The following is a 26,470-nucleotide window of genomic DNA, read 5'->3' as shown; positions in this document are numbered from 1 at the left end:
TCGGGCACTTCCCAAAATACTCCCTTTCATGTCTTTAATGCCACCCTTGTCTTTCCTGCTTTGGCAGGGAAAGCCAACATCAGGGTTACATGGAGCGGTTCAGAAGGGAAAGTTATTGGAAAACACAAAGGTTTAGGTTTGGAATAGCCCCCAGAAGGCTGCTGTGCTAAGAAAAGTGCCTGATGCAAGTCAGGACTTACAGGATGTACTCGTGTTGAGGTCAGCAACTGTCAATTAATTAATTCATTAAAATACCTGGAGAGATTTAAAATGGGCGCACGGTAGAAACACGCATGCAAGTGGAGGATCCTGAAACCACTTAAGCTTTAGGGCAAATAAAAAACAGATGGGAGATGGGCGCGGTGATGAAAAGGTGTAGGCAAGGGGCCCATATCTGTCATTATTCCTGCAGCTACAGTTTAATTACCATTCCTAGGCTTTGGGGAAAGATTTAAAATAAAAAAAATTACGGGAAGGAGCACAAGTTCTGCGGTTGGAAGATGCCCCTTAGCATCATCCTAAATCTCTGTTGAAGACTCCTAATATGCTTTATTCATCACCTAGAATAGAAACTGTTTCCCTAATCTCCAGTGTTAAGGAATTGCTGTGAGAAAGAAAAAATAAAATCAAGAAGCAAAGCCCCACTCTTCCTTTCCTCCCTGAACTTCTGCTCCTTGTGCCAGCAACACGAAAGCAGAACTCTGCACATGGCACGGTGAAGACAAGGAGCCCTCCTCCAGCTGTCAGGCTGACAAGCAGATGTGCATCGCAATCTTGTTTTGTGCAGTTTGGTTGGGAAAACAGGCTGCAACACCAGGTTACAGGAACATAAGCTATCTACCTGGGGGATGTTATTTAAAACGTATCTTAATAGGCCATGCAGTGAAGGTAAGAGGTAAAATTAGCACTACTCCAAAAGGGAAGAAATACTTTTTTTTTATTGAGGCCTCTAATGTCACAGTGACTTACACCAACAGGACAACAAATGACCCCCATTAGATAGGAACAAGTATTTCTGCATAAGGTAGGGCTAAAATAAAGCAAATTTTCCATTCAGATTTTAATACTTGCTGAAAAGATCTAGAACTCTTTTTCCTTAAGAGTTCTCCTGATTGCTAGAACACAGGAAGAGATATTTTAGATTTAAAAAATAACAACAAAAAAAACCTTGATTTTTCACAGTACTGAAACAGCTAATGAAGCTTGTTTGTGGCAAATAGATGAAGTGCCTGCAGGGAAGAATTAACTATTGAAAAAGCTCACTAGTAAACGTTGACTGAGCTGTATTTAGCCCTTTCCCCACAAAAGCCAGGACAAGCAAACCAAGTCAAAGCAGAGAGTGGGGAGCATGAATTATTACTGAGCAGAGGTAAATCCTGACACCCCCCCTCATGCCCCCAAGAATACAGAGTGATGGAATAAAGATATGATAGTGGGCAAGCGAGAATGTTTTTTTTTTTTTTTTTTTTTTTAAATTACTATTTGCTCCCCTAATAAAATCCGGTCTCCAAACACCTGTATTTAAGATAGCACATATCTGGCCTAGCCCTTGAGACAGATTCACCCAGAGCCCAACTGCAGATACTGTTTCACTGTAAGCAAACCCAAGCCATTAGGGACATAATGCCTGGGGAACATACATACGAACAGCACGTACAATGGGCCAGGATGAAGAAGCTAGTTAAGCTCGTTTCATAAGCCAGATAAATGCATCATGATAAGCGGGCTAGCCACTAATCCACATGGCAAGAGAGAATTGCAAGATTTCAGGTGCAAGAGCTGCTTCAAACCAGTGCCTCTTTCTAAATGCTACATGTTAACCCCCCTCATATAGTTCTTGTATCAATTAAAATGAGGGATGCACATGAAATAGCATGTAAGGTAGCAATGCCAAGATTTTTCCACAACAGAACATCGTTATGTGGCTTCCAAGCATAGCCAGGAATGCTAAAATCAATAGAAGTGAAGGGCTCTTCTCATTTTGCAGTACTAAGCGTAGAGCTTGAACTAGAAAAGATTCATCTCTGAAGACTTTTTCTTTTAATTTTAAAGAAACTAGGGTGAAGGGAGGGAAATTTTGCCTAGGGAATGGAATAAGGGTGCTTTTCTCACTCTGTGACAGCAATCAATAGGGAACATGTTATTTTGTCATGTCAGATTTCCTCAGCATAAGCAGCTCATGATAGTTTTGCGATGAAAAGTTATGTTAGAGAAAAACTGACAGAACTGCGATTTCCCAAAGGAAACAAAGCAAACGTCATCTACTTTGAAAAAAATCTGATTTTATTTTTATATTGAAAAGACCTGTCAATTTAAATAGATGTTTATTTCCATTCATGGTCTCAACCAGTGTCGTGTGTTAACATATCGTTCAGAACTGTATAAAAAAGCCATTTGTGTTACATTGGTTAACATCCTAGAACACTGGGGTGGGGTGTGGGGAGGGTTTGAAGCAGCTTAACATTAAAAATAGGATGTTCCCAAAAAACTTACATTTGATGCAGCATCTTCTATTCTAATTTTATAGGAGCTGAAGCATATTGCAAATACAACTCAAGTTATTTGGTCTTCAAAAAAACCCATTAAAACCAGATTGCTTTCATAGCAATATTGAAGCTGTCAGCTGAGAGAACACACACATACACTCATGTGTGCAAACACACGCAGAGAACCACACTGAGCACAACTGGAACACCCCATTCAGTATGTGGATTACATATGCATTCTTCTGAATCCATGATAGCTGTAATTTAAAATGCTTTTTCTTTTTTTTTTTTTCCAATATATACATGGTTTCCATGGAAACCCAAGATACTGCATAATCGACTGACATTTATTACTCATGGTGCTGTGAAGTTCTCTCTTGTGAAAGGGCCAAATTCCAAATCCTTTACTCAAACATGCACATACCTAACCAAAGCCAATGAAGAGGGAGAATATGGTTTAGAAAAGGGGTGCAGGGTCAAGGTCTAGATTTGAAAAATCACGTGGCAGATTGTCATTCAAAAAAGGTTTTTAAGTAATTCTTTGGTTTATTTCCATGATTCTCAATGCTGTCCAAAGAGCCCAGAGACAGTCACATGAGAAACCATAGCTCTAAAGCAAGCCCACAGCATTTTTAAATCTCGTGTATTAGATGTTCAGAAGACTACAGGAATTCAGAATACCCCTTACATTCATGTCCCCAAAAATCTAGTAACTGCTTAAGTGCATGCACTGAGGCATGACCGGCATGCCTGTAAATTCATATTGTTCAAGTTAAGAGTAAATATAGCTGCAAAAAACCCCACCCACCTATAATTAAATGGTCATTACTAGCAATACTATAGTGACTGTCTTGTTATTAAAGAAATGCAGACATGGTTTCTGCCTGTTTGGCTCTCTTGGCCGAAAGGAAGCTGTCTGCTCGATTTAGAAAGAAAGCAAGTTTTAGGAATCCAAGGGAGTTTAGTATTTCCATGTTTCTGGGGTCAATTATTAATGTAAAGATGTAGACAAATGGCAAGTATGTGAAAGCACATCTTGTACATTCCAAGGTTTGGAAGTCAAAAGTAGATCTTAACTTCCTTATGCTTAAATGTTACGGTAGGCTTGGAAAACCAAGTAAGAAGTGATACAATATTTCCATGAAAAGCAAAGTAGAACTAGGTCTAACTGGCATTCATATGCAAGCAGCTTTTTGCTGTGTTTTACGTAAGGCAGATTTTATTTGCAAAGATAGTTACCGGTCTGCTAGCAGGAAAAAATACAGGCAACTATACTCAGAGAAGATGGCTGATAATTACTAGTGACAACTTCTATTTTTCAGTACAACTCAGCTTTAATGTACTTTCTGGAAACAGCATTTTCATCACTGGTTTTCCACTTCCTTCCCCATCCCATGTTAAGTATCAAAACTCAAGACTGGTCAAAATGAATTGTGGATATTTACCAACCAACAGCATCTCCTATTCCAATGTTATTTTTAACTAGAACAAATATAGGTCATTCTTTATAACCTACTGCCAGTGGTTGTTTATAAACATCTACTTGCTGCAATAAACACTGGTCACTGAAATATTCATTTGCAATAACTACTTGGCACTAGGTTAATATACTTGTAAAGTTTAATAATAAAGTGCTTCCGATGTACATACAAGCACTTAAAACATCAGACTTTTAAAACTCAGTTTTGGGGGGCTTAATATCTATAATTACAGTTTTCACAAGCATTTCTGAAATCTCTTCAGAAGTTTAGAGGCTTCTGTCTCAGCACATCTAAGTTTCTCAACAATTACTGAATAGCTAATGTAACATTCTTGCTCCCTATGCTGAGATAACATGGTACCAAAATTTAGCTACAAAAAGAGAGGCATTTTTGGTCAGACTGACCCCCAGCTGTCCTTTAACAGAAAAGCAACACAGCTCAAACCTGTCTCCTCCCTCCAAAAAAAACAAAAACAAAAACAAAGACACCTAAGGCCACAAATTTACTTTTGCCAGAATATCCGGTGTTCCCTGGTTTGTGGCAACTGTGTACATGACCACTTAGAAAATACAGTATGAAAGCCCCATCACCTCTAAGGATTCTGATAAACCACCTCAGAAGCCAGTTTAGGCAGCAGTGCGTATGGAACCACATTACATTGAAACAGTGTTAAAGCCATTCCAGCTAGTTAAACTAGTTTCTAACTATGTTTAATCAAAATTCCTTACTGCAGGAAAGAAAAGTCTGAATGTAGAGAGAGGCAAAAAGATGCAAAGATAACCACCACAACGACCCAATAGCAAAAGCTCCTGTTTAAAGGTTTTCTTATGCTAAAAAAGGCACACAACCCCTTGTGAACTAGAGACAAAAGCTAGCAGTACTACAGCAATAAACCCAGAAGAAAAAGCCTACCAGAATTACCCAATTGCCTACTGGGAAGGAACAATGAAGTAGACAGGCTGCTCTTGCTCTGTTTTGTTTGCAGGGAAGTGGTCAAATTTAATAGTCAAATTTAGCCACATTAAGAAATATTTAACAAAAGCTACCCCAAGAAACCAGAACAAAACCTGACCTTTGGGTCAAAGGCCAAAGACAGGCCTTTCCATAGCATGTAGCTGAGTGAGTTCAGAGATTGGCAATGAAAGAAAAAAAGCTTTAGACATGTGATGGGAACAAGCTTTGGGATTTATCGAACAGTCACACCAAGCTTCTCCAAAACACGCACTCCCTTTTCTTGGTATTCTTGTCGGGTCATCCAGAAGTTGTCTTTGTCTTTCATGATGTCTGCTAGAACCGCGCCACCCAAAAACACCATGTGCTTTCGACGAGGTGGATCTTCAATTCGGATCTTAAATTTCTAAGAAGAGAAAACAACTGTTACTAGGATTTTTGAAACAAAGCCTCTTGAAATAAAATTGTGTTTTCTACCAGAACAATGAAATGTAAATTGTTTAGTGAGAAAAACACGACCAAAAACCTGAAGTGCTAGCATAGGGCACTCTGTGAGCTTTCAGCTTGCGCAACCAAAGTAAAATAACTACTTTGCACTGGAAATTAGAGACAGCTATTGACACTTCCCCAAAATTATACCTTCGGTATATCCGCAAAAAGCCCAGAAGTCAGAATACAAAATTAAAGACCACATTTTTACATTTCATGAACACGGAAAAGAGTGAAACACTTGCTAAGCTTTGATGGCTAAAATTATCAGAAGTTACCAGATCACAAAATATTTTAGAATTATACCAAGTTTTAGAAGGGCAGATGGAACAGATTCTAAATTTATACAATCTAGACCAGTTTATTTAATATTATCTTAAATTCTGTGATGTTCAAGCTCTAACTTCAAGAGCAAAAATGAGTACAGTCAAAGCTATGAGTGATTCTGTGATTCTATTCTGTGCAACTGAGTCATTCTAAATAGCTGCAGAAGATCTTTATAGAATACTGTATTAAGAACTGGGGAAGTTCAATTCAGCTTAACATTAGAAACTCCACTCAAAGGAATTTCTTTTGTAAATATCTCCTTTCTGAAAAGCACACAGCACTGCTGGCAGATAGAAGGCAACACTACCTCCAAAACACATTTGACTTTTGTCTGCTTATCACAGTAACCCATGAACAAGGAAAATTTATTCCACTTGAGGATGTGTGAACTCTGATCTCTAACTTTTTTTTTTGGGGGGGTGGGGGGGGTGAGCATTTCACCCACATTATATAGTATGAATCAAAACTTTTAAAAATAAAAATCACTTTTGCTCAGTGATGACTTTCTGAAACACAAATGCTCATTAGCATTGTTCAATTTATATTACGAGTTCTGCAGTAACATTTAACGGTACGTTTTACATTCAAACTAGCCCAAGACTTTAGGAATGACTTGCTGTTAGCATTGACTGGAAGTGGCTTTACGGCATGCCCTTGCATGCAAAACAGGGGTGTGAAGAACTGAGATGCACCAAGCTTTTGCAAGTTGTGTAGAGGGTGACCAGCAGCTTCAGTCATTTCTGACTACTTGGTTCCCTCTAGTGGGGATTCAGGATAAACCTCTGCCCCGCACAAATAAAGCAGTGACTCCATACTTACCGAGAGTTTTTCCACATCTCCTTTCAGAACTCGTTCCAGGTAGAGCTGTTTAAGTTCCCGCTCCAGTCGTGAAGGCAGCCCGGGGTACATGGTGGACCCTCCAGACAGCACAATGTGCTTATAGAATTCAGACCTAACCAAGAAAACAGTCTTTCTAGTGTCATATCATATACTCTGTAGTACAAATAGGTACCTGTTTGTACATGGAAATAAATACAAATCTAAAACTGTCACTACACAAATATAAAGCCAACTTTTGCCTGAGTTTGGCATGCTTGCTCATGCTTTTCCAGACGTCCTGGAAAGCAGCAAAATAAAACAAAAAAAGCATTGCACTTCCAAAATGTAATCCTTGCTTGTTCATACCAAAATAGTCAGGCTTCCAGACAAGCCATTAAGCTTCAAAGAGTCATCTCAGACTGATCCCCAATCCCAGCATATATCCTCCCGCAGCAGTGTGCACATTAACATCTAAAGCTAAAGATGGCATTTCATTTGAATGCAGCTCTCGTGTTACCTCTGCACCCTGACACAGGAGTTTAAGTGTCCTCCTGCTCTTACCTGGTATCAATGTCAGCGGCCTGGATGGTGTTGAACAGCAGTTCAGCCACACCAACCCCCTCTACGTTGATTAAGTGAGGCTGGAAGAGAGCCTCTGGTGCCTCAAACCGTTCTCCACCAACTTTGATAATCCTGCCATCTGGGAGCTAGTGAAAGAAAACATCTTTCAGAAGAGTACATTTAGCCACTCAGATACAAAACAAAGCAAGAGGAAGTACCTACATTGTTACCTCATGTTTCAGAACAGGAAACTGCTGCTTATTGTCACCACTGCAAATGTCATTTAGTACTACTGAAATAAGCTACTAATTCTTCAATTCCTATGCAATTACAGAGATCAGGGACCAGACATATTGATACTGAAGTACCAAACACTGCCTTGCAATACAGCTCCTGATCTTCATTTAAAAGTTGATCTTACAGCAACAATAATGCTCCCCTGCAAGTTCTTTCCTCCTGTGTGTGATCACAGCAAGCGTCCCCTAAAAGGGAGTTTACCTGTCTTGTTACCAGGTAGGAGTCTCAAATGTGCCACAGCTAGACATATGAAGCTGAAACAGTTTGACATGTTAGAGTAAGTCCCCCTTCTCTACAAGTTTTTGTACTGTAATATTCAAGTTTCAAGCACCTACAAGGACAAAAAACAGTACAAAGTTTTATGAAAATCCTGGGAATAAGGAATAAGCTTTTCAAAGTTTTCCCAGAACCAGGTATTGTGATTCTACAGACTCATGTCTGGGAAGTGAGCTACTACCAAGAAAAACTTGCAAGGAATCAAAATTAAAGGCTACCTAATTTTATACCTAAGAAATTTAGGACAAGAACAGTTGTCTCAGAACACTCACCGTGTAGGACTCCACTAGTACTGTGGTCTCTAATGCCAGTTTCTGCTCCTGTTCAATGTTGTATCCCACATAACATAGCTTTTCCTTGATCATGCGAACAGTCTCAAAATCAGCAGAATGGTTGAAAGCATACCCTCGCAGTAAAAGGAGCTAGAGTGAACAGATTAGAATTGCAGTAAATGTCCTGTTCTCGTTATCAGATGTGCACGCTCAAAAATTTATCTTTTCAAGTTTGACTCGCTTTCGTAACAGCAAACTTAGTATTAAATCAAGTCTGTCACAGCGTATCCATTAATAACAGAAATGAAAAAAACAGATGCAACATCACCGCAAGTTGGAAATTTTCTTTCTTCACAACTTTCAGTACAATTGTTAGAAAGGGAAGTGAAAGATAACCAAAATAGTTCTTATATTTAGGTCTTCACTTCAGAACACCACACTATTCCACTTAAATCATAGGATTTGTCAATGTAGAATATTGCTTATATTTTTTAAAACAAATAATCTATAAAACATACTGTCTGATTTAATAATTAGGTAAGAATCACTACATTTGCCACACCTAAAAAAAGGTCTTTCTGAAAATAGATGAGTAGAACTCAAATACAATTTTGTTTTCCTTTAACATATCAAGAAAACCAATTTTGATTTTTTTTTTCCTTTCCAAGTAAGGAATAAAGTCCCTTCCCTTCTTAGACTGCTACTAAAAAAATAAGTGAAGTCTTTGAATAACATCAATCCTATCACATCATTTACATGAGGAAACAACATATATAGGCTGAATCAATACAAAGAATACTGGAGTTCTTTATGTGAGTAACATAAAAGTGATGTAGGGAAAGCGTATAGTGGTTTCTTGCTATCGAGGAAACTTGAACCAGTGTGCCACAGATATCAGCCTCAACTTTAAAGATTCTTTTCAGCTTACCTTAATGAGGTACCTAGTGATATCCCTCCCAGCAATATCTAACCGTCTGGTGAGATGAGGGAGGGAGAAACCTTCATAAACTGGGCAAATATGAGTCACACCGTCTCCAGAGTCCACAACAACCCCAGTCAACAAACCTAGAGGAATGGGGGAGGTAGGGATGGGTGGAGAGAAAAAGTACAACTTTTATTAGCGCCTCCATAAATAGCGCAGAATAGTTTTATAATTGTAATCTTAACCTTGTAACTATCTTGAAACCACCTCTGCTCTCTCAAGTCATCATTCTGGGAAAAGTAATCACAATTTAAAATTCAGTTATTTCCATTCACCTCCATTTTAAACAGAAGATTTTGACAGTAAAAATGCTTTCTATATATTTTTTTAAAGTATTGCCTTGACTCCTGCCTAGGTACTTACAGCTCTACCATTCACCATTTTATCCAGTGTTTTGACATCGTAAATTGCACTCTAATTAAAGAGAATATGTAATATCATTAAATGCTTGTTGGGTTACAAATTTCTCCTAAGATCCACCTATATATGTGCAACCTGATATTAACTTCTCAAATATGAGGAAACCTAGAGCTATTCATCCCACAAATTTACGTTATTAGAATTATTAGGAATATTAGAATTACTATTATTGATCGCGGCTGGTACTCAAAAACAAGACAATGGTTTCATAAGGTAGAGAGTATCTGGACCATACAGCACACATCTACATTTTTCCCCACAGGAACAGCATTAGGCTGAACCAGATCCACTTTCATACTCAAGAAATTAAATCCAGTGGAAAAAAAGTTTACCATAAAAGAATCATATATTAAGGTGCACAAAACTGAGACGTCATAACCATGTAAGAGCATGCAACTTAAACATATAGGATGCTTTAAAGGACAGCTTTTAAGTTTTCAAAAGGAAGTATTCTATTTGTGTGCCACTTAGTATTTTTATTTTAGAAGGTCTTCAGCTTTCTTTTGGATGACAGTTCAGATTTCAGCTCAGATTTAGAGCTGAGTACTATAGATTAGAGTGGAGTAATTGACCATTATACAGTAAAATACATGTACAATTACAACAGACTTTGAGACCATATTTGCAAGGCAGTTAAACAGACCTAAAACAAACCAAAAACAACGAAAAATATCCAGAAAAAAAAAGAGTAATGGTGCTGTCCGTTGGGACTACAATAACACACTTCACAACAAATAAAACTAAAATCCAGGTCTGCAAAAGTGGTTTGGGTTCAACTGCTTTTAATGACTTGTATGGCGGTCCCACCCTTCCAGTATCCTATCACTTTTGCTCTTGGAAACAAACTATGATGACATATTAATGAATCGGATGTTTATTTCCTGCCATGTGATGGTTAAGTACACCAAATGACCAGTAAACAGATGTGAGAAGTCATGTTATTAGAATTCATTTGCTTGAATATCCTAGATCATAGATGGATTGCAGCCAATGGCAGAATTTCTATTGAATTCAGTGAATCTGTAATTTTCTTCTCAAACTGACAATCATTTATTGTTGTTTATAGACAGAAGAATCAACATTTTCCTGAACTGAAAATAGTGCAAAGTCACCTAGTCAACTGCTTGAAATTCACTTGCAGTAATACTTTTCTTTATCAGAAAATCAAAAACATGTCATTAAAACTTGAAAGCATGCCAAAGGCTATATGACTACACCCTGAAACAATGATACCTTTGATAAACCAGGTTTTTGCATTTACAAGCATGTCTGCACAGTTTGTCCACAAAAATAATCTTTCAGTAGTTCCTCAAAACAAAAAGCAAACCCTTAAGATAGAATTCAGCTTGCTCACATCAGTGTTGAAGTAAGCCCAAGACCCCTTAAAACCATATTAGAGCTACAGCTTAGCAATACAATTATAAGTTAAACATATTTTAAGTTATCTTTGCCTACCTTGAGCATACAAAGTAAGGACAGCCTGAATGGCTACATATACCCCAGAAAACTGGTACGTCTCAAACATAACCTGCAAGATGAAGACAAAAATTAATGTCCAAATAAGGCAAGATTCTTAAAGGAGTTTTCATAGATGTTTGAAAACTTTCTATAATTCTACATTTTTTTCTAGTCAAAAACACCTTTCAAGAAATTTCATCACACTGATTCTATACAAACATTAGAAACCTACTTGCTCTGTGGCAGTAATTAGCACATTCAGTTCTATACCTTACCTGTCCATTCATTCAAGACAAGTCATATCAAGGAGCTAAAACATTTCATACCCTCTCAGCAACAAATGTGAATAGTTTCAAGAAATCCATACTCCAATTTCTGCATTTCTGCAACTAAGCCATTTTCTAAAGTGCTTAATGAGTGGGAGGAAGTACTTGTAGACCAGCCAACTACTTCATTACTGAAGTGTGACTTTGGAAGGAAATGTTTGTTAAAGATGGATGCTCTAAATCTAATGAGGTTCAGATTTTTCTCTTCTTCATATCCAGGTCAACAGTCTTCGTACAACTGCAGACTGCCAAACAAAGACCAAACAGACTCCCACTCATACCACTCTAGAATCAGAGCACTATCACAGATTGTTCTCTGCATCCGGGTCTTCCTCTTCCTTTCTTTAAAGTACAAGCGATGACAAACTTCTAAAATTCATTTTAGTACAAAACCCACTATAACTGAAAAAGTACAGTTAGAGCTACTCAGTCTCTCCTTGCAGAACTATGCAGGTTTGCAGAACTACTCATTAAAACATGAAAGGTAATTGCCTGTCTTGTAGGCTACGCTCCCCTAAACACTGTACAAGTTTCAGTGAAGAAACAGCCTAGGATTAAAGGATGTACAGTTCATAGGACCTTGTCAGCTTTATAAACAAAAAGAAGGCCAAGTAAACAAATTAAGCTGCACAGCAGTTTCCCCTCTCAAAACGCTTTACCAGGAAAAACCAATGAACTCTGATCATTTCAGCACACGCAAAGTTTTATTTTTGCTCCTCTGCAGCCTTCTGAGCACTTCTGCAACTTCTAGGATTAGAAACTGATTAAATCCCAAGCACTCCCACAGTTCAAGTAAAAGATATCTAAATATTTTTAAAGTAAAAAGCTGATGCCTGATGATTTTAGAATTCTGAACAATTTAAAGAAGTTATTGTTAGAGTAGCTTGATTTTAAATGGCTGGCCCATATCAAAACCCTGATCCTCGCAAAGTCATGTTAATTATTCCATAGCTATATCGAGCACAGAGCAGAACCCCTGGGAAGACTGATGCCTGTTTTCTGAGAACATTTACCACGAGCACGCCGTATAACAGAAGTCACACAGAGAGGAACAGAGGGGGCGAGCTGCAGAGCACCCTGCCATGAGAACACCAGGCTTTGGGTTCTCACAACCCCCCAAGCTGAACTGAGTGATACAAAAGGAAGTTTAATACAGTATCTAGATGCATTGGCTAAGAACGAGCAACACATTGCTGGCTAGTAGCTTCTGTAATTACCACAATTTAACATATACGCAATACCTTCAGAAACGAGAAGCAGAAATGTCCACGAGAAAAGGAACAGTTGAAAGAAAGCAACTCAGAAAGAGATCCTGTTTGAGTTCTCAACATCTAAAAACAGTACTATTCCAAAGGATAAATCTCTCAAGCAAGCTGAGTGCTTAAAAAATGAAAAACCAATGTAGGAGAAATTTAAATTACCTTCATACAAAAATCTCAATATTCAAATTTCATTAGTTACTACCTTCACATGTTGTACTGCACTCTGAAAGTCACCCCAAAATCCTTTTGTATGTAGCCTACATGCAGGGCTTTGTGGTTTGCTATTCTTCTTTCCAGACACCTAGATCTATTCTGTTTGACTAGAAAAATGCATTGACACGGGGTATTTATGTTAATACACTGAAGATGTAAATACGGAGTAGCACATTCTCCTGAAAGATTCTTATTCTAGCAAGAGCAGCTTTTGGATTAGCTACTGATGTTCTAATTGGGTCCAGAAAGGAAGAACTAAAAAAGAGGGGAAAAAAAAAGAAAGAATACTGGATTGGAATTAGGAGAAGTGTCCATGCTAGAGCATCTCTACAGCTCCACAATACACCATGGAAGTCTGGCTGCTCCTGAGGGTACTACAGAACGAGAATGCAGCAGACAAACAGCAAACACCCAGTTAAGTTGAAGAGTAATCTGTGTCTTGTACATACTGTGAAAGAAACAGCACTTCTAAGATATGCATTTTACAATATACGGTCTTGTGAACATTTGCAGCTATTGCTACATAGCTGAGTTTGATGGAGGGATGGATGGGGTAAGGAAAGAGAATCAATGGAAATAGAATGAAATACAGCATATGGAATTATCTACCATCTTGATAGGGTCCAGATGACTAAGCTGTTCTTATAAAATGCTACTGCAATGTATCCAAAAAAAATGCACCGACATTTACTACAGGCTTTAGGAAAACCTTAATTCAGTTCTCTGCTTCATACTAGGCTAGCCTCCCTGGAAAGGAAGAGTCGTTGTCAAAAAGAAGTGTAAATAGGTTGCAATTAAGTATTCCTAGTTGTCATTATGCTGTGATCCATTAAAAACATTAATAGAAACATTGAACTCCTGTTTAACTCGAGTTTAAACTTATGTAAATGGGTTCTAGTTCTCCATAATCCTCTGGATGATGGTTAAGTATCTATGATCTCTGGAGCGGTTTTACAAAACAAATGGGGCAATACAAATGTTTTATGAAACTTCAGAACCCATAGAAGGCTTCTCAGTTTATGGTATAAAATTACTCAGCACCAGAATAATTAAAACACAGACCACTGCGTCTAACAGAAAAACAAACAGGAACACTTGAAGGCAGCTGAACAGCAAAGAAGCCTGAACAGGAAATTCAACCATTCCTGCTGCATGGGGGCAACCCAGAATAATCCACTATGTTCATCGCACCACTGCTAACTGAGACACAACAGACGGTATTGCTAATGTTGGTTTATGTAGTACTTAGCTAACTGGTCCCTGATGTCCTTAAATGCTAGGAAGCCTTCAATTCAGAAACACTAAAATTGTACAGTTTGATTCGTCCACATAAGTTTTCCCAGCTTTGCTTTACTTAGCTGACTCCCGCGTCATTGAAACAGAAGTGCAAAAAATATTCTCTGCCACATTGCAGAAAGCATTGCTGCAACTGTGACAGCAAAGGGATTTTAAAGGCAGGGTCAGTGGGTAATGATAAAGATAAATTCTTACTGTACTAACTGAGTTGGGGAAAAAAACACATACAGCCTTTCATACTCACACTTCTGATAAATGGATAAGGTTTCAGACCTTTAGAATACATTTTTCCCGCCCTACCAGGTACTTATTTTTAACTGAAAATTTTAATAGATTTTTTGCTAAACCAAATACTTGCATTAATTGGAAATACATATGATGCTTGAGAAAAAAGCAAAAAACAGGAGAATAAATTTTTTGCTCTCCTAAAACACTACTGCTCTTCAAATCTGAGTCTTTGTCACACAGTACTAGAGCCAAGGTTTAGGTTCAGAGCAAGCTGAGGTCACTCAGTGCAGCACCGTGAGATCCAGGATCCAGCAACCCAGCTTTCCTTCTCAGAAGGCTTTCATTGATAATCCCTACTATTAATCAAAGACTAATTAATTGGTTGTCATCACACCTTTGTCTCAACTACTTCCAACAACACTGCTCCATCTGGCAAGCATCATCTTGTTCAATCCTCAAATCTCTTCTGGCTTACAGAAGTCCAAATCATTTAAAGTAATTAACATTCATCCAATACCTAGCAATCAAAATATCTTAGACACCTGAATACAAACATGCATTTCCAACTCTGTGTTTTGTTGGTGATATGGCTTGAGACAAAAAGCTTGGTTATAATTTTTGGATGAGGTAGGATTGTTTGAATTTGACCACAGTAGCCTTTATGACCAAGACCGAGGAAAAGTTTCGGATAGAAAACAAAAGAACTGCTTTGCCTCAAACAGTTACTGGGTATTGTCAGATTAAAATCTTTTATCCATACTTCTATGACAGCACATATTAATTTCTACTAGACAGACATACCTCCACAATCTTCTCTCTATTTTTAGTTGGGTTCATGGGAGGTTCTGTAAGTAGTATTTTACAATTTTTTGTGTCAATATTAAGTTTTTCTGGTCCAAACGTGTAATCCCAGAGGTGCTTCATATCATCCCAGTTCCGAACTATGCCGTTCTCCATTGGATAATTAACTTCCAGCATTGAGCGTAATTCACTTGCTTCATCACCAACCATGAGATCCTGTAAAGTTTTAATAAAGAGACAAGTCAGTGTTTGCAAAATTTTCTAAACAGCAACATCCTCAAAAAAGTAACTGAGCTGCTCCAGCCTGTGTCCAACTGTGTTCTTAAACACTGCCTGTATTTTAGAATCACTTTCAGGTACTTAGGAGAGAAGCAGAATACATTTCATGTAGTATTTAAATTTGGCTGTTACCCATCCCAAACCTTTTCCAAAATAAACTTTGTTAATTCCACTCTCCAATTAACCTTAAACACACATATGAAGCCTGCTAAAGCTGGATACTACAAAGACCTTTATAAGCATAAAGGTTTCTCCACTGACAACTCCAAAATTCTTTTATCAAGTTCCCATTTCAAAAGGCCAAGATACAAAATGGCACATAAAGGTAGTAGGTGGGATTGGCAGAGTATTTTTCCATGCATGCTGCAAATTTCTGTGCATAATACCAAAAAAGGAATAATGAGTGGTACATAAGCATATAGAGCAGTAGCAAAAGCAAATAAGAGATTAGAAGTTCCACGCTATACATTGAAAGAAACAATGGTTTACATATTGCCTATGCCAGTAGGGTGTGAAGAAGAGAGGCATCTAAATATAAAATACAACCCAGACTGTTCCATGCCAGAAGTCCCAAGCCAAAAACCCCAGTAATGCATTCTTACACAAATGCAACCAACCAATGCATAGTTTGTACAGTCACCTCACACTAATGAAGCAACCTGTTTATTAAAGTTAGTTATGCAAACGTTGCACATTCAGATTAGTAGCAATGTATCTTCTCCTTTCCCACGTATTTCCCAGACAAATTATGTCCAATATAACATTATCTTTGTTCCCTGTCATAACCCATACTTTCCTAAAGAAGCCTTAACTGAATTGCTCATATCTAGCCTCTAAGAACATACTTCTAGAGCACTGCTCCCATGCTATACTATATTCTTTTCATTGCAAAAAAATCATCTGCCTCATACAAAAATATGCCACTACAGTTTGCAGTTACTGTGGCACAGAGAACTCTGAAGCAAAGGTTATTCAGTCACTGTTCAATGCCATGGAAAAAAAACACAAGATGCACAATGAAAAATCCAGCGTCAGGATTATAATGCCTTTTTTAGAAGCAACTTAAGCAGCTACCGGTGACCATTAAAAAGGAAGTTCATTGAAAATAATTTAAAACGAACCATTCTTCTTCCACATCTTCTCCCTGACAAGGCATTTTATTTGTTTTCCCTTGCACAGCGGATCACACTTCAGTTATCTTGACTATACAGAAGACAGAAGTCAAGGCTTTAATATTTAAATCAAATGTACTTCAGTGAAAACACGCTATGAAAACTCCACCAGGTACCACATTACTCCTGAGAATTTAAGACAACAGAAACCCCACCAGTTGGAAGAATCAGAAGCCTTTTTTTATGCACTGCTCTTTGAGGCTTAATGCTCCTGAACAGGACGTAGCCCGGGAAAAGACACTACTCAAATATGCAATCAAAGTCACACAAAACTTTCACGTCTTGTTAAAACAAAGCTAAAGGGTAGAACAAGAGCATACTAACAAACAACATGCACACTTAGTAGGATCAAGAAGGACAGTACAACTGTAGTTGCAGAGAGAAACCAGTGTCATAACTTTCAATGTTTCCACCACTTTGGTGCTCAATATTTGTCTAACTGAAATCTGAGGCTTTTTTCAAGCCTTTGGTTAAAAGTTAAATAAAGCAATTTCTACTGTTAGAGGTACTGAGCTCAGATTGCCCTTAAAGTGTTATTCTTGTACCTTGCAAAACTACAGGCTATGTAACATTTAGAAGCAATACATAAAATATTCTCATTAATTAGTTGCTAGTAAACCAAAGCAATGAACGACGTCCAAAATAAGTATGTATTCCAATGTAAGATGTAGAGCAAGACAAAACAACGAATAACATCAAAAAATAGCATAAGAGCTACTAGGTCCCATCAAGCAAAAATGGTAAACAAGCAGCACAGGGGCACCTCACTTACCATCTTTTTGTTATTCTACTTCAACGGATCAAGAAAGGTGAAGAAAGAAGGTAGAAGCAAGAAAGTCAGAAAAGGCCTAAATGAAATTCTCAAATTATTTTAAGTATACAGCAGAAATAAGCTGAAAAGAGGTGCACGTACAGCTGGAAATTATCTGAGTTAGTGTAGTTACGGCCAAGCTAACATTCTCAGGATCTCAGATTAAAATTATCTCTTTAAAGAAAGCTATTGCTACAAGTCATTGGCATGTCGTGTTTATGCATCTGACGTCGCAAACAAGATCTGCATCTTTCTCATAAATAGGACATTGTGCATAAATATTCTGTAACACTGGAATTTTACCCTGGACAAAATGTTTATCTGAACTATACAAGACTGCACAAAGCATCTGACCGTAACTAGCTCTGGCAAACGCTAAATTTAGATCGCTTTAAATATTCTGCTTTAAATACCCAAGAATTGAAAACAATAATAAAAAAAAAATCACCTATAAGCAGACTAATCTGTTCAGATATTATGGAACCAATATCCAGGGGAAATAAAATCAAGAGATATTTAAATTATGGTAGCTACTTTCAGAACTGAAATAAGCAATCACAACATGCAGTAAGAGCAGGGTTTGAAAGCTCTTCCCTATAGCAAGCTATGGAGGCAGGAAGATAGGAAAATTAAAGCCACTGAGAAGCACTCTAAAATATTTAAAGCGTATATGTACAAACATTGTCCAAAATTATACTAAGGCCATTTTCATGACTAATGAGATTTTTCCTCCTTCAATTAAATTTACATCAAGTCACCTGAAATGTCAGAAGCCATAAGATAACTATCAGCACCATTAAGGCAAACCTACTTATTCTGCAAATTGTGTCAGAGGAAAAGTGCTTAGAGTTTCTGGCAGCTCCCTTTACACAGGCAGCACCAAACAGGCTGGTCAGAGCACGGCCCTCTTCCTCGCTTCAAACCCGGAGAAAGACAGACCATCTCCAGGCTGTCTCTGGCAAAAACTAAGCACAACTGCACACATGGACTATGGCTCAACAGGTCCCCTGAGTCTGATCTGCCCTAAAATCCTGTCTTAAGTGGTCAAAGCTACACGACAGTCCTGCCTTCCTAAGGTTATTAACTCCCAGTACCCGCTTCAAGGATTGCTAAATCAGTTAAAACTAGAGAGCAGTATCTATGCTTCTGTTTTTTAGACTAGACGTTGCAATTTTCAGCAAAATAATCCCAGTAATAACTGACCTTTTGTGTTTATGCCCTGAACTGAGGGGTAGGAGAAAAAATGCATTGCCATAAGCAGCCCTGACTGCTACTCACCCTCAAAAAAATTTCACCTCGATGTGAAATGAGAATCCAGAAGGAGAACACGGACAAAGCAACGTGAAATTGGCAACTCAACAGATGGACAACAACCACTGTTCTGATCAGCTTCCAGACTTTCCACAGCATTTCTGAATTTCACAGGAATGACAGCTTTTCTGAATACTTTTCAAAAGTTAAGCAGCTAATCTTGACAGCTTCCCTTACTCGGCTTTAAACTTGCACCATAAGAACTTGAAGTGAATGGCTAGAATTAAGTTTTGGCACAAAATTCATCTGCTAAAATACATTTTAAGAAATCTGCAAGAATCTCACTAAGGAAAGTGGTACATACACCTAACAAGTCATCCTACCGGCATATCCAAAGTACCTGCAGCATGGATTTCTTCTCCTGATACAAAATTTTCTTAAGAAAGAATGACAAGCTATTATAGAGAGATGGTATAAAACAGCTAGGAAGAATGAAGACACACATTACGCTCTCTAAAATACACCCGTGTGATCCACGCTCAAGTAGACAAGGGACAATGCATGAAAAATTGTAGTTTATTGGTTCTTTTGCAACTATCTCATAACAATTACCCACTTTTACCACCTATTTTTCTAATTCAACACTGATATCTGTAATGATATTAATCTAAGTTATCAGATAGTCAGGACACCAAAACTGGCAGGACAGGCTTTATCGGATCAGCTGGAAGGAAAATATGACTTCATCGATATGATTTTGTACCAGAGAAATTTTTTTGGACTTAAGACTTGTTAATTTCTATATATAGATACATATATAAAAGCAGTTTGGGAAGGTAGCTGACATCTTCTGTTCTCTTAAAGTACTAGTACTGCTTTCTGCTGATACTAGGCAGCAGCAGCAATCAGATAAACTAAGTTCTCCTTGTCACCCGCAGGGGTCTGAAAATAAGGAACAAGGCTGGACAGAATTTTTTCCCCCCTTTACTAAGCCATTACTCAGAAGCAACGTGGAAAGCAAAAATGAAAGCTTGTGCATGTGCGGTTCTACTTGATCTTCACTGGTTTAAATGGGGGTTTCTACAGTTCTGCATCCTCTTCTGCTTCTCCCTCAAGTTTTGAGGCAGTCAAAACTTTACCTGACAAAGAAATTACTCTTTTTCAGCTGGGTCAGGTCTCTAAAGTGGCTCACCACATGACTGCACAAGCAGTATGGCCAGCACAAGGTGAGAATGTGTGGCTAGAAGCAAGAAGAGGGTGTAGGCACAGCAGGGCCAAGACGTTTCCTGAAGTCTGTATTGCAGAAGCAATTACTAACATTTGAAGCGTTTCTCTGTAATTACAAAAGAAAAGTGAGAAATAATGGCTCCTCAAACTTAAGAGGAAGATTTAGGAGCAGTGGTTCTCCACTATTCCAAGCCTGGAATAACGCCCAAAGTAGTAGCCTGAACACAGCCTCTGTCTCTACCTGGTGGTACATTACTTCTATCAACAACAAAAAGAAAACAAAAGCAATAGAAACAATGAAACGCAAACACAACCGAGGTTAAACACCTCATACAAGATCACAGATGATCACAGCAGAAAGCAAAGTGTACAGAAAGACCTGGAAGCTTCATCAGTTCGTTCATAATCTTACAGTACATCTCGGTAACAAGTATCAACCGTTTCTGTTGAAACGATTCTATCATATTCTATCATAGAATCAAAAAATGGTTTGGGTTAGAAGGGACCTTAAAGATCACCCAAGTTCCAACACCCACCCCCCCCCCCCATGGGCAGAGACACCTTCCACTAGCCCAGGTTGCTCAAAGCCCCACCCAGCCTGGGGGATTTCTGCCTTCTAATCTTGCAATCATTTAGATATTGGCATTTGAAGTCCCTTTTTGCCCAGAACTACCTGAGCCCTACCTGCTGCCTCCTCAACTGTACTAGCTGAAGGCCTCCAAAAAACTTTACACTATCCTCTTGATTACTTTGTAATACCTGATGGGCTAAAACCCAACACAGAAATTAATCAAGAGATACTGAAACAGCACAAACAAGAATACAGGAACAACCATTTTCAAACATTATGTAAGTAATATGTAGGGCACCTGTTAACTTATCTGTTAAACAAATAATAATAAAAAGAATTACCTTGATTTCAATGTTTCCCACTTTAGCAGTTGATCTTATAATAGGTCTTCCAACCAAAGCTGGAAAAATGTGCTCTGGAAAATTTGAGCCTGCATAGCCACATTTCACAAACTGAAAAGAAAAACAATTTTATTAGAGCATGCATTACTTTATTAATAGAAACCTGTCTGGGGGCAAAAAAAAAATAAAGCCTCGGGTTTAAGAGCACGTGCCCATATAGGATTTATGTTTTCACATCACTTCTACAGATCTACACATCTGAAATGTTTAATAGAGAATTAAAGTATCTTCCAAAATGTTTTCTAAAGCAGATTGTTGGAAACATTACTAAAATGACTAAGTACACTGAGAGGTATAAAAGAGTCTAGTGTTCAAATCTGGATTTCCTGCCACTCTATAGCAAACTCTCCAGCAAACTGAAACTTACCATTCTCTAATGGAGGACCTTATAATAGCACCCAATGAGACCCGATTAACTTGCCTTTCCAATTAGCACAAAGATCAGTGTAACAAATTACATGTTAGAAAACACAACACCTTGTGAACTCATGTGTTACACTGCAATAAAAAGGGTTCATCTGGGAACCAGCAGAGATGCTTTGTGCAATTCAGAGTTTTCTCAAGAGTTTTGAAACTTTCAAGATATATTTTAAGGAAAAAAAAAAAGTTTGCAGTAAACACTTCTAAAACGTACAGGACAGAGGTGAAGTCTCAGCTGATGGTAGCTCATACTGACCAGGTTACCCTGAGGACGTGCTTGTTCCTCAAATACGTACAAAAAGAAGTTTTACACTGCTAGGTCCAAAGATGTAGTGTATATGCTAAGAAAACATTAGGGATTAATTGAGCATAAAAAAACGTACAGCGACTGTATACACAGTCACTAGGGGAAGCTCAGTTGTAAAACAAGAACTTCAGAGTGCACCAACAAGAAGTTACAAGTTTAGCTAACTGTGATCAGCAAGTTAAGCTCTTCAGCTATCCTGCTCTGATGCCTATTGCAGTTCACATGGAGCAGGCATCCCTGTTTCTGGTGCACGTTTTATTTACTGTGCTGTAACAACATGACAGAACAAAATCCCGCAGTTCCAAGCCAAACATTAAGCATTTCCACCTACAAAATTACCAAACCATCTAGGTGTAAGAGAGCATCACAGGATGGAAGGAACCTTGGGAGCTCTCTGGTCCGGCCCTGGGCTCAACCCAGGCAGCACTGAACTCAGACCATGCTGCTCAGGGCTTTGTCCAGCTGGGTCCTGGAAGCCTCCAAAGACAGAAAATTCACAGCCTCCTTGGGTCCCTGTCCCGAAGCTTAGTTATCCGCTTCAGGTTGTATTAAAGCCATCTGCTAGAATTTCCAAAACGTTCGCTGCTTTCTGAAGTGAGGGCTGAAGGTTGCCGCTGAAAAAATGATCACTGCAAAGAGTACAGCTCATTACAGCCAAGGGGAATCCTGTCGTTACAGGTAACTCTAACATGAAAAGTCACTTGCTGTTGTTGCTCTGAATTATTTGTCTTACTGAAGGACAAATGGCACCTGTTTCGGAAAGACATTTATCAAGCCAGTTCTGGAAAGAGCCAAGAAACATTTCAGTTAAACTGGAGCTACTAAAGGTGGGGAGGGAATTCTTTGCTTTTGTGCCCCTCATTTTTCACCCGCTCGGCAATTGCTCTCTCCATAGGCAGAACTGTTTTAAATACCTAAAGAACGACACTCCGTATAAAATTCATTTCACTCAGTCGACTTCAATCCATGTTCTCCAAAAAGGCAACTACTTATCGACTCCCTGACTTACGTTAAGGCCCAAAGTACCTAGGAGTTACACAGATCTTATCTGTGTATTCAGGAATGCAGCGCTGCTATGAGAAAGCAAAGAGTAGCCACAAGCATTTTTGGATCACACTACTTGAACACGCCACAAGTCTTTACCAGAAGTTTTACACCACAGGAAACATTTGAGACATTTTGAAGGACTGAGCTGAGTGCAAATAAAGGTGTACAGATTCTTAAAAAAAAAAGAAACACACACACCCCTTCCTTTCAGACTTACTGCTTTCGGTCATGCAATTTTAGTTACTACTACAAGGTTTAGGTGTGCTTGTTACAGACTAGAATTTGTTTGTGCAGCAGAGCCTGGTCAACCTCAAATGAAGTTCTACAAAACAGCCTAATCCCATCCTCTAGCTTAAGGTTTCATAAACTAATCTGAGTATAGCCATAAACACCTAAACCTTTGCACCCATGCAGCTGTTAACTGTTTTTCCTCTTTTTTTGCCCCCCAGAATGAAGTAACTTCCCTACCAGTCACCAGCAACTGCGTTGGTGAACAGAAGTAACAGAACCAGTACCACCTTTGCAACTCAAGCCATCAGAGCACCCCTCAAGGAGCTTCAAGACGCCCACCTGCAGCTTCTGCTGGCTGGGCAAATAAACCCTGAGGTTTATACAGCAGCTGTGATGCACAACCAAAGTAAGTGCAAGTTGATTAACCTTAAAAGTACCTCTGGTGACCATACACAACTACACTGAGCTAGAAAACGCTGACCTACAGAAACACTGTTCTAAATTCTTACTATCTGAACGGTAATTTTAACTTCCAGCCCCTTTCTATGCTAAACCCTCAAGGCCTTGAGGCACCTTCCCAGGATGCTGCATAATAGTAGGATATTGGCAATTAACAAATCCCACAACAAGATTTAGTCTATGCAACATAAAATGAGTAAGGCTAAGCTTAGACTTCTACTAACTCCTCCCTACCTCTTTCAGGTTGAAACTGAGAGTCTTAAAATGACATTTTTACAAAGCCTGATAAGCTCTACATAGAGTTTACCAAATGGAAGGGGCAAAATTTTCCCTCTCTCTTCCTCCCCTTCAATTTTTTCTCCCCTCCCCAGGCTACATGAATATTTAGTGAAGATGAGAACAAGGCAGCCTTGTACGTCAGCATCCCCATCAATGAGAGCATTCTCAGTGTAGTATTCTGCCTGTCATGACACTGAATATTCAGCTGGTTCAGTAGGTTGTTGATGACGTAACGTTAGATGCTATGGCTGAAGAACCAGACTTGACAAAAGTACCAAGAGATAACTGACAGGTAAAGGCATCTTAGAAACAAAACTGTATTCATATCATAGATCCTGGACTGTTTTGGATTTTTGAAGGAGAGTAAGAAACATAAGACACTTTTCTCTCCCTTACAAAAGATCCTCCAAAATACTTAATTAAACATTATTAAATTGTTCGGAATATAATCACCTCCTCTTTTCTGGTGCCAGACATTAAATGCTCACTGCTCTTTCCACCCTCAGTTTGAAACCCTCCATTGAAATTTAAGTACAGTGCACTTATTCCTCTGCTACACATTATTTGCACACCCCTTGGAACAATTAACAAATAATTTCAGGACAATGCTTAGTATACACCACGGCTCTAACAATAACATCACCACTCAATGAATTTATGCAGCATGGCAAGGAAGCCAAGAGTTCAACATCATTCATTTTTTGCAAGTGTTTGCTATACATTCAAAATGTTTTAAGAATAGCTGCTTCGTTTGCCTGTCTGCAAGACCACGTATGTAAAAGATTTTACCATATATAGTTTCTTCTCCATTGCACTGTGGTTTATACTGACTCTTTCACTTCCTACTGAGTCATCAAACAGTAAGAACTTGTACGTATAAGTATTCTTTCGAACTAAAAGAATGAGGAAGCTCACAAACGTGTCACGTGACAAGTTCTAAAATGAATATTGATATTCTCATTAGATATCTGTGCTTGAGTCTTTCTATTGATGCAGTTCTCAAGCAAAACCCCTAAATACTATCAGAAAAAGTTTACAGGCCACTAAGTGTCTTATCGCTTGTCCTGTAACAAAAAGAACACCCACTTCTAATGCTTTGGCACTTAAGATGCCATTGCCAGCCTCTCTCCTACACGTGTTGCAAGAACTTCCTTCTAGACACCTCTTCCTCAAAGCAGCGAGATACATTTAAAGTCATATTTCAGCATAAAAAGAACTTTTCAAAGACAAGTCTATGTTAAAAATAGAACACAGAAAACTCAGGTGTAGTTTTAATGTAATATTTTTGGCACTTAATTTTAATCACGGCATATCACAGTGTATCAGAAATCCTTTTGATATAAAGCAGTTCTTCTTGGTCACACAGAAAAATGGCTATTGCTAGAACAGTGTTTGGACAATACAGGACAAACTTCATTTTCTCAATACAGCTGAGGTTTCAAAGATTTACTGATCTGAAGAACAGAATTTTCTCCTAGTTTAATTCTCCCAATTTGACCTAAATATTTCTAGTTGACTGATTTAACAATAATTATACCCTGATACTTTGTTCTTGCACGCAGCTATCTCTGTGGCCAGGGTATGTCCACATGTGTGCGGTTCTGCTTGGAGGCAAAACACAACCCAAAGCAACAGAAGCTGAAGTGACACAGGCCCCTCCTCTTTGGCACCCTCGCAGCAGCACAAAGGTATCTTACACTGTTGTAGTTATTTATATCCATCTGCTACAGTTCAGAGAGGGAAAAATGCATTGTCTGCCTCTTGATTTAAAAACGGAGGCAGAGCTGTTACACTGTATAAAGCCTGCGTTCTGAACTTCCCTTGGGAAATGGTGTAAAAATAATTGCCTCTACCCCTGGCTCATACCTTCCTGAGACTGGCTACACTACAGAGCTGCTGTCACTAGCTATACCCAAAACATTTTTTGTGATTTACTGCTATTTAAAGGGTACTCCTAAAGGATGAAGTCCTAAAATTTTCTTTGGATATGGGCCTCTCGGAATCAAGCCTGACAAAAAGAGCATTAAAACTTAAAAAAAAAAATCCACCAGCTTCCACTTCATTTGTAAAAGGAAAATGTCTTATTTTTCTTTCCTTTTTCTAATTGATACTGCAAAAAGTGCCCAGAGGCTCTGGACCTCAGTCCCGTTAAGGATAATTTTTCCTAGAAGGGGAAACATGAGAAGGCATCGGAGCTGTCAAACCCTGTCAGCTGCCTGGTTCTTCTTTCCAAAGCAGTCCAACCATTTCGGATGCTAACTGCAAACCGTAAATCAGGAGGCCGAATCCTTAACATCATCATCCTTTGTCTCAACTATTCCATCCTGGGTTTTAAATATTTTTTTTCTCCTTTATTCTAAGCGTCTGTTAAACATATATCCCGCCATCCCGGGGATGTTAGCGTGCCCTCGGCGTTGTTAGTGTAAGAGGCACCGTTTCTTTCCCCGGGGGGAACCTTGACCGATGAACAAAGCTCCCGAGGGGGATCTCCACGCCCAGCACCTTATCGCCTGCCTTTAAAATGGTACCTCCCGCACTTCCTGCCGAGGCGCCCCGCAGCCTGACAAAAGGCCGGCTTTCTGCTGCCACCCAGGGAGGTGATGGGGAGCCGAGAACCCCCCCCGGGCCCTCCCGGTTACCGGCGCCGATCCGGCGGCTCCGCAGCCCCCGCAGCCCCGCGGCCCATTCATTCCCACCCCGTCCCCTCCCGAGGGCAGGCCCCGCGCTCGGCCTCCGAAGCCCTACGGGGGCCGGGCAGGCCGGGCGCGGCCACCGGGCGGACCGGCAGCGAGCGGGGCCGGCGCCCTTCTCCTTCCTCCTCCTCCTCCTTCCCTTCCCACCCGACCTCCGGCGGCTCTCCCGCTGCCGGTGCCGCCGCCGCCGCCACTCACCCCGGTGCCGTTGTCGCACACCACCACCTTCCTGCCCAGCGTGTCCATCCCTGCGCCGCCGCCGCCGGCCCAACCGCCGCCCAACCGCCGCCCAACGGCCGCCCCGCTACCGGCACCGGGACCCCCCCCGCCCCCGCCGCGCACGCCGGAAGCCGTCAGCGCCCCGCCGCCGCCCAATC

At 39.4% G+C, this 26,470-nt stretch overlaps 1 protein-coding gene across 2 annotated transcripts; it reads right to left on the bottom strand.

Moving 5' to 3' along the window:
- Window positions 1–2,262: 2,262 nt before the first annotated feature.
- ACTR2 (actin related protein 2) lies at window positions 2,263–26,470 on the bottom strand. 2 transcript variants are annotated; one of them, XM_066995328.1, is made up of 10 exons: window positions 26,292–26,470; window positions 20,598–20,708; window positions 17,169–17,183; window positions 14,946–15,161; window positions 10,817–10,889; window positions 8,888–9,024; window positions 7,960–8,109; window positions 7,115–7,260; window positions 6,554–6,686; window positions 2,263–5,324 (listed from the first exon to the last, which is right to left on the bottom strand). In XM_066995328.1, exons 1-10 carry the CDS (start codon window positions 26,337–26,339, stop codon window positions 5,154–5,156), a joined length of 1,200 nt encoding a protein of 399 aa, XP_066851429.1. In that variant the 5' UTR covers window positions 26,340–26,470; the 3' UTR covers window positions 2,263–5,153. The 2 variants fall into 2 exon arrangements, with proteins under 2 accessions (XP_066851429.1, XP_066851430.1); XM_066995329.1 differs by lacking the exon at window positions 17,169–17,183.

Source organism: Anser cygnoides, chromosome 3 (genome assembly GCF_040182565.1).
Source record: "Anser cygnoides isolate HZ-2024a breed goose chromosome 3, Taihu_goose_T2T_genome, whole genome shotgun sequence".
Lineage (NCBI taxonomy): Eukaryota > Metazoa > Chordata > Aves > Anseriformes > Anatidae > Anser > Anser cygnoides.
This window is presented reverse-complemented; position numbering and strand designations above follow the sequence as displayed.